At 36.7% G+C, this 9167-nt stretch overlaps 1 protein-coding gene across 2 annotated transcripts in view; it reads right to left on the bottom strand.

Moving 5' to 3' along the window:
- Nucleotides 1–1935: 1935 nt before the first annotated feature.
- Nucleotides 1936–9167, bottom strand: part of MRPS9 (mitochondrial ribosomal protein S9) — a 34158-nt gene continuing 26926 nt past the window's right edge. The window contains exons 7-11 of one of the 2 annotated variants that reach the window (XM_064502961.1): nucleotides 8977–9052; nucleotides 6311–6479; nucleotides 4337–4445; nucleotides 3286–3455; nucleotides 1936–2159 (exon numbers count right to left, since the gene is read on the bottom strand). In XM_064502961.1, the coding sequence (XP_064359031.1) occupies nucleotides 2050–2159; nucleotides 3286–3455; nucleotides 4337–4445; nucleotides 6311–6479; nucleotides 8977–9052 (634 nt within the window). In that variant the 3' untranslated portion in view covers nucleotides 1936–2049. The remainder of the gene's footprint in view (nucleotides 2160–3285; nucleotides 3456–4336; nucleotides 4446–6310; nucleotides 6480–8976; nucleotides 9053–9167) is intronic. The other variant, XM_026103269.2, reaches the window with a different exon arrangement.

Here is a 9167-nt window from a genome sequence, read left to right as displayed (position 1 = left end):
CTCCGAGGATGGAGACTTTGCAACCTCTCTGGACAACCTGTTCCAGTGCTCAGTCACTCTCAAAATTAAAAGGTTCTTCCTTAGATTCAGATAAAATTTCCTGTGTTTCAATTTGTGCGCATTGCCTCCCACTCTGACACTGGGCATCGCTGAAAAATAGTCTGGCCCTGTCCTCTTAACACCCTCTCCAAGTCCTCTCTTCTGCAGGCTAAACAGTCTCAGCTCTCTCAGCCTTTTCTCATATGAGAGACACTCTAGTCCCTTGAGCACCCTAGTGGCCCTTTGCTGTACTCGCTTCAGTAGCTCTATGTCTCTCTTATACTGGGAATCTCAAAACTGAACATACCATTCCAGATGTGGCCTCACCAGGCCTGAGTAGAAGGGAGCATCTCACTTGACCTGCTCACAACACAGCTTAATGCAGCCCAACGTACCATGGGCCTTCTTTGACAGGACACATTCCTGGTTCATGGTGAACTCTTGCCCTTCACCAGGACTCCCAACTCCTTCTCTGCAGAGCTCTTTCCAGCAAATCAGTCCCCAGCCTGTACTGGTGCGTGGGGTTATTCCTCCCTAGGTGCAGGACTCTGCACTTCCCTTTGTTGAACTTCATGAAGTTCCTCTCTGCCCATCTCTCCAGCCTGTCGAGGTCCCTCTGAATGGCAGCACGGTCCCCTGGTGTATCAGCCACTCCTCCCAGTTTTGTATCATCAGCAAACTTGCTGAGGTTCCACTCTGTCCCTTCATCCAGGTCACTGATGACTAAGTTGAACAGGACTGGAACCAGTATTGACGCCTGCGGTACACCCATAGTTACTGGCTTCCAACTAAACTTTGTGCCACGTATCACAACTCTCTGAGCTCTGCCATTCAGGCAGTTTTCAATCTACCTCACTGTCTGCTCATCTAGCCTGTACTTCATCAGCTTGCCTATGAGGATGTTATGAGAGACAGTGTACTTCTTTTTGCCTGCCTTCCCCTGTTTCAATGAACCTTACATTATTTTCTGCTGTAGGCCAGTTCCTACAGAAAAGGTGAAGGATGTCTTCCTATAGTATAGTGATCAGTGCATTTTTGCTGGAAGCTCTATATATTTGACCTCTGCCTCAGGAAGGAAGATGAAAATAAACCAAAATTTTTCACTTTTTAGGTAAGTGCTGTAATCAGTAATCTATTTTAGACGACTACAATTATAGATAGGCAGTGGGCAGCACTGTCATCACCTCCTGCTTCTGATTTTAAAAAAGAAAAGTTATGACTGTATTTGACAGAGTCCAATGCTATCTGTACATTAGCCATATTCAGAACACACCTCCTTGATCAGGCCTCCTGAGATTTAAGAAGTGGAGGAGAGTATTTGAAAAGACCAACTTCAGCCTAGTCCCTCCAGCTCTTTCTGCATTTATGGGGAAGAACAGAGAAACTGACGCCTCCAGAGGGTGATTCAGAGCACCTAAAATTAGGTATTTGCTCTGAATCACTCTGCTTAACCTAGGAAGGGATCCTGGAGACAATAGATTCCACAGAAAAAGGTTAGCTTCTGTGACTGTTCTCTCTACAGCCCCTCAATTGTCAGTACCATTCTCTCTAGTTTTTCAACCCTACCATAGTTTAGGTGGGAAATTGTCACTTTGCCTCAAATTCCTATGAGGCAGGGAGACACTTCAACACTGTGGTCCAAATATCTGTTCAGTAGTTGCCTAACTCTGGAATTTAGATAGTCAAGTCACTAAACAAATAGACTGATTTTTGAAAAGTTATAATCCACCAACAATAAATTGTGATAGACTTCAGTGGAGCTAAGACATAAACCTGGCATTCAAGTTGCTATTCTAGATCTAGTATTTTGACAAATCATGCCACAATTTTCAAAGATTTATTTTATATAAATAAATAAAATTGCTTGTTGCTTTTTAAATAGAGAAAACATGGTAGTCATAATGCAAAAAGATATTTATTACTAAATATATTTATATAACAATTTTAAACCACAGTTAGGTATGTTCTGCAATTCTTGTAGCATTCTGCATTTCTTTAATCTACTCAGACTTAACGCTTTTTCCAGGTGAACTTCCGTCTGGCTCCCTCCTGACCAGGCTTTTTTCGTTCCTTCAAACGTGGGTCAGTTGTTAGTAGTCCAGCTACAGAACACAGAAAAACTGCATTTATTTATTGTTTATAGTTTATATTACATGTATACTACACGTGCATGCCAATAGAGGGATTCAAGACAGCCAGTAATTTTGCATATGAATTGCAATATCTAGGACAAAGGTTCAGTATAAGACAAGCTAAAAGAAATTTAGTCAAACACTATAACATTTTAACTTTCTTTTAATAACTGAACTTTCTCATTTTACAAACTTTTCATCACTTTACAAACCCTAAAAAAATCCAGATTATTGCTTTAAATATTTTACTTAAACCTTACATTACACTAGTGTTTCAAAAGCATATTTGGCAATGTCCAAAACCTGCTCAGAGTTATGCTGATCTCGTTATATATAATGGATTCTTTAAAATGTCCACTTACAGGAGTATTCCTAACAGGGTACACTTGTCAATACTGAAAAGCTGTAATCAGAGGAACTTGCTGCAAAGATACTGGCATAAAGATAGCTTTACTTCTGGGGATGGGAACATAGTGGAAAAGTAACTGTTCTGGTAAGAATACATATAGGTATCCTCCCTACTAGTGCTGAAAGCATAATTAAAAGCTCACTGTTCATAATTCTGCAGTTGCTGCAAGGGTAACCATTGAGAAGTACTAAATATTGCAGTTATCTAAGTATCCAAGTATCTTATCCTAGCTAATTTGTGAACTCTGAATTAGGCAACAGAGGAAAGAAGCTCCTTCACTCTGGCTTGTTTCATGCAATCTGTTTGCACTCATTACTATCCCCTTCAAAGCTAACTCACTAGTGTTTAAGTTTGAAAATAAGGCTTTTAAAACAGGAGCAAGGTGAGGCTACCCAAGTGAAACAAAATACAGTATAACTAGCTCACAGCTCACAAAATGCCTGGTCCAGATTTATTTGTTAGTGCATATATATTCATGTTTTGTGATTCTATGTAGACACAATACAAACTGGTTGATGGACCTAAGACAAGTCATCCAAAATGTATACAAAGGATAACTGAAAACAATTTACAAATAAATGCAGATCCAATTCATATATACACAGAAGATTTCATTGGGATTATTTACTCAAATTTGCAGCATCTGGTCCTTCATCATCATTGTATTAATTCAGTTAATTATAAAATAGAAGTTTCTATTCCTACCTTGCCTCATGAATTCCACCTCCTTTTCAGTCACAAAACTCCTCAAGGCTTTTGCTGAGGCTAAACGTATTGCTCCAGCCTGTGAAGATCTTCCTCCACCAGAGACTGTACAGATCATATCATGTTTTCCAATTCTATCAAGAAACTGGAAAGGGAACAACAACTGTTCTCTTAAAAAAAAAAAATACAGTTACATCAATTACATATTATGTACATTTCTGATCATAGTATATGCAAAAAGCACAGTTAACTTTCAGAGAGCTCCAAAAAGGCATTTAGATGCCGAAATTCCACTGAAAGCAATGAAATCAATGGGAAATTCACTGCTAGGACCATATAGAGAGTGTCAAGGGTAAGTATTATAAGTTTGTTTTTGCAGTTAAGTTTGTTTCACTGATTACCTATGAATGCTAAAATTCGTCAGCTCTGGATATTAAGGCTGAGCAACCTCTTACTCTTTTCTTGAACTTAGTTACCTATATATATATATATATATGTATATATATATAAATAAAAATCATATAAGGCTGATACAGGAAATTTACTATCTCTTATGAGAAGTCTTATCTATAGAAGGTTAACAAACTCTGCATATCCTCCAAATCTGAAGCTTTATATGAAGTATCTCACCTTGTTTGTTTCCACTATGCTACTTTCCACTATGACAGTAACACATGAGTTTGTAAGTCTCTTAGGAAACATATTTTAAGAGGCTTTTTTTTTTTATAGGAAACTGCAAGCCTTTTCTAAGAGGACCAAAACTTGAATTATCCACATAGGCTATGTTCTTGATTTTTGCACCCCTTCAAAAAGGGAGAGATGAGAAACACTGAGAGCAAGGCTTAGCTATCAGTTTTTATACTACTAAGTCCTCGACACTAGGAGGAAAAACAAGGCTAATTTTCATAAAACAGATACTTATGGGGGGCAGGAGGAAGAGAGACATAACGTCAACTCCATGAAATACAGCACCAAAATACAATTGTATGGCCTGACTTTTGGTGAGATATTTTCAGTACAGTTAGAATGCAGCATTTCATAATGCTTTCACCTGTCCTGCAGCACTGGAAAGTAATGTAAAACATCCACTCCATTCACTGTAATTTTTCCACTTCCATTGTCATAAACTACTGCAGTAGCTCTTGCAGTTTTTCTTTGACCTTAAGGGAAGTAAAACCAATCTGTTATGTGACTTTAATATTTTGCAGAATTTCAAGTGCTCAACAAGTTAAGCAAACCTTACGCTTTCATATAGTACCAGAGGTTTCTTTTTGAATGCCACAGACACAAAAAGTGAGGAGAAGGAAGTAAATACAAACAAGTAACAACCAACTTTCCATGTATTTCAATTTATATATCAATATGCAGGCTTGTCAATGACCCAAAAGGCTCTTTCCTGTTTTGAGAGCTATGGAAGTCTTCATGAATTCACTCTATTTCTCTTAGTGGAAAAAATGGGGAGAAGGTAGTAGTGTACCTCCCATTAACTTTAGCAGATCAAGAAATTTTCTGGACCTAGGGAGGTCACAATATAGGAAAATAAAGAGTTTGTTGAACATCTATGTTTGTCATAAATACAATTTCTAAGTCAAATATTAAAATACTTTATAAAAGCCATCTAAAGGTACAGCAGTTTAAGAATATTCACATGAAAGAAGGTTAATGCTTTAATTATAGTGGTATAAGCAATGCTTATGCATCATTTAGCATAGTTTCCTCAGAAATTACCTGTTATAGTTCAGTTCTGTCTGTAAAAGCATTAGCTTCAAGTTAAAGCACAACAAACACTCTACCCTAAAGCCTAAAGATTGATCTTCTGTAACACAAAGGAAATCATCATTTTGATAAACGGATTTTGAAACAGATTAGACCATTTGTTTAATTTAGGGGGTGATGGGAGACACAAATGAGACTGTTCTTGAACTTATCTGGCTTTTCTTGAATAACATGGGTTGCATGTTTACTAACTTCAGCAACTACTCTTCCAAAGACACTATTCAAAAACCACTATGGATCAAATCTCGGTTTGGCTCTTTCACATCTCCTCAACTTCATCTTGAAGTCAACACAGCCAGAACAGAGCTCTGTTTTGCCCCTGAAGTTCTCTCCTACCTTTGCTCTTGATTATCATCATCCTCTGCCTACTGCTTAGGAATACATTTCATCTTTGACTCAGATTCCTCTTTAAAGTACAGCATATATATAACGAGGTGTGTGCATGTATGTAAGCACAGACTTGCATATGCTCTGCTCAGAAAATCTTCAGACTTTCTTATCCATTTTGTGGCTACATTAATTTTCCTATATAGTCAATCACCATTCCTCCACTATGTGTCCCTCCATTGAAAATGTAAAATAGTCTGTGTTCACAAAATGCAGAGACCTTCATGGCTTCTTTCTAACATCATCTCTGACTCAATATCAAATGACCCATTCCTGCCTCTAGATCTGCTTCGTCTACTTGTTTGAAAATTTAACAAATCCTCTTTTGCTTTTTCCTGGGCTATTTTCAAGTATGCAACTGCTTTGCTGTTTATTCTTCACATCCCCTTCAAAATCTTCCTTTTTGGGACTGCCTACAAAGCTCATGATAGAGGTTACTCAGTGGTCTAAGCACGACACTTCCACATCAAGCAGTAACACTTTGTTTCACCTATGAAGTTCTCCATCTGTATTTGTACATCCCCCATTCCCTGTCCTTTAAGTTCAAAAGTCAACTTTTGGGGGCAAAGAAAGCTTTTTGCATTGCACAATGTATGACACAACGGATCCTCTCTACAGTATAGAAATACAAATAAAAACTAGCAGTTAATAGGCTTTGTGCCAAAAATTCCCACTTTGATACCTGGCTTATCATAGCTTAGTATGTTATAACATAATATAATATAATTGTATGGTATATAGAGTATACACTTAAGCATGTAAAATGAAGAAGTGAGACTATCAGCAGTGTCCTACACTGGTATCATAAAGAGTCTGAGAAGGAAAAATTATGCATTATTAGCAACCAACTTGAAATTCTTACCTTCACCAGTGCTGAAGGCCACTCCTTGCTCATCATACTTCAAGGGTTCAATAACCACTTTTTGTAATTGCATAGCAATTTCTTTGGAAAACTTTTGCATATACTTCTCCTCAACATTACCATATGGCAATGTCACCAATTTTTGTAGCAGTTGAATAAATCTTGAATACTGTAGACAATAAGAGTTCATTAAGGGATGCAAGTGTAATTGCATTTGCTAAAACTTTCTATTTTTATATACCTGATCTTTCCTACTTCACTTTTATTGATGATTTCTGACAAGATGACACTTTGGCACCTACATGCTGATTTACGAACAGCATGCAGATGCATCATTTTGTGTGACTAAAGACACCTAATCCTTTCCTTTAGGCAACAATGAATCTTCAATTCGAAGTATAACCAACTCCTTTATAATACAGGCTTATTATATTAGAATGAAGGTCATCTCACGTTTCAAAAGAAAACATTCAGGAGGTCTTCAATCTTTTATTATTCTTTTATTAAAATGGCAAAAGGAAAAGATTTTCACCCCATTTTCAGTAAGTCAGCACATGTTCATTGACATGGAATTAATTTTATTGCAGTAAACTGAACCTCTTAAATGATTATATTTCATAATATATACAGGAAATACCTATCTATCTATCTATCTTTGGCTGTTCAAGCTGAGTTACTTTAATGTTTATGATTTCCTTTAAAACTGAACAATCAAGCTATTTAAAAATTCAAGAGATACTTGACTTAAAGGGCAACCTCTTGAAATAAATTATCCTTTGCTACTGTGTGGTTCTCCTTCCTCCTTATACCCCCCTCCCAAGTTCTTCAACATGTGATTAAAGAGTAAACACCACTGTGTTAACCCATTTGTGCTAAAAGCTGGGGCGTCCTGTTATGAAATGTTACTGGCAGGAGCGCTAGGTAGCTGGTCACAGGATGTAAAGGTATGCTAACATATAAAATGGATTTTTCGTATAGGTATCATTACTTTTTCTTTACTTGTTAAAAGTAATTTCAAGAATATTTCTTTTCTTCATTTCCAGAATGTTCTGCACAAAATTAATTCCTTTCTGGTAACATAGCAATAGCTCTTGTAATTCTGACATCACTCAGAAAGCTACTTCTGTCTAATGATCTGCTAGAGATGTGTGGTAAAGCCTTTAAAAATTAAAACTATAAAAATACAAAAATGTAAAAATTACGAAAGCTCTAGATAATGAAAGCCTCCAAAAACTTTTACCTGCAGAGTACAAGGAAATTCAGTAACTCTTATTTTAATAATGCAAACACAACAGAAAATTTTGTTGCAATGCAAAATACAAAAAATTGAGCAGGTAAGGTGGGTAGCTCATACCTCGATGTTTCAAATACATCTAAGTCTTAATGCTTATTCCTATGGGGTGAGGCTTCATGGTTTTGCATGAAAGGGTTTTTTTTTCTTTAGTCTACTGTTATTTTACAGAGTTGCAATGATCAAAAAAATCAAGCAGCGAAGAACACTTTTGCTTATGGGCAAAAACCCACTCAAGACCTTTTCATGTTGTCTGTAGTCAAGGAAGCCATCACATGTTACCGTTCTGGAGGACAAGTGAGTGAAGGGCACATATGCTGTTGCCATGCTATTTCCTCAGTAATGCTGTACATAGGACACAGTATCGAAGACCATTGTCTCTACATGAGAAAATACCTGATATGCTCAGTGTCATATTCTCTGATACTATCATATTCAAGCTTAAACTTCCAGAACAAAATTAAAGTTGGTCATACAACTGAACCTGTTGTTACTAAAACTAATGCTGTTTAGAGGACTGTAGAAAAAGCTCCGAGTAAGAAAAGTGCAAGACTTATAGTTTAAACTGGAAAAAAACAGGTTTGATAGTAACATAACTGTCTTATTCCCACAGATGCATGTAAAGGAGGACTCCAAATCCAGGTATCAATAGAATTTGCTGATATTGAAAAAAATTGCAAAAATCCTCTTCCCTCCTCCTATACGTCATACCAAGGAGACCGTATGAAGAGCTGACCTGGATTAGACCATGGATTGATCTGTCTAGCTTTGTATCTTGTTTCTGGTATTTGATTCTGTAGCCAACACTATATCCTTAAGGGAAGGATTTCTTATTTTGGATCATCTTTCTCTTATTTTTCTATTACTATCATGTCCCTCATAAGATTAAATGACCTCTTGTGCAGGTTTACCAGTATATAAATCCATAAAGTTTCTTATCTTGAAAATTTACCCCATATTTCTAGAACCTATGTGAGTACAAAAAACAATTAATTTGAATAAACGACCATTTACTTCTATTACAGAGTGCCACTATACTCTATTCCAGACTACATAATTAGATGACAAGGAACAAGTCCATTTACTCTAGGCCTTAGTATGTTAGAGGGAAAAGCTAAAATATGTTATTATCAATGTAAAACCCCTAACAGTTCTGTACCGTTCTAGATAAAAGCGAGGGGCTTAGGGTACTTTCAAAGACAGTAAGAAACCAAGCTAATAGTGTTGTGAGCATATACAGACTTATCAGGAAGAGAAAAATTCTTTATAAAAGCACCTGCCTCTAAACTGTACCTCTTCAGTATCTAAAAATGCACCCATAGTCTGTATTTTTAAGACACAAGCCCCCTTAAGATTAGAAAGATTAATTACTTACATCATGATCTGACAGTTTTTCTAACAACATTTCTTCCAATTCCACCTTAGTCAGCCATCTGCTGCCAGGCAGGTTTCTGTTTAAAATATCACATATATTCTTCCTTTAATTAACTGTGCAATTAGAGTTACATCACAAAGGACCACACATACACTCTTAGTTCAAAAATACATTTTCCATTATAAATAAAT

Source organism: Dromaius novaehollandiae, chromosome 1 (assembly GCF_036370855.1).
Source record: "Dromaius novaehollandiae isolate bDroNov1 chromosome 1, bDroNov1.hap1, whole genome shotgun sequence".
Taxonomy (NCBI): domain Eukaryota; kingdom Metazoa; phylum Chordata; class Aves; order Casuariiformes; family Dromaiidae; genus Dromaius; species Dromaius novaehollandiae.
The sequence above is the reverse complement of the archived record's forward strand: the minus strand, read 5'-3'. Positions and strand labels throughout refer to the sequence as shown.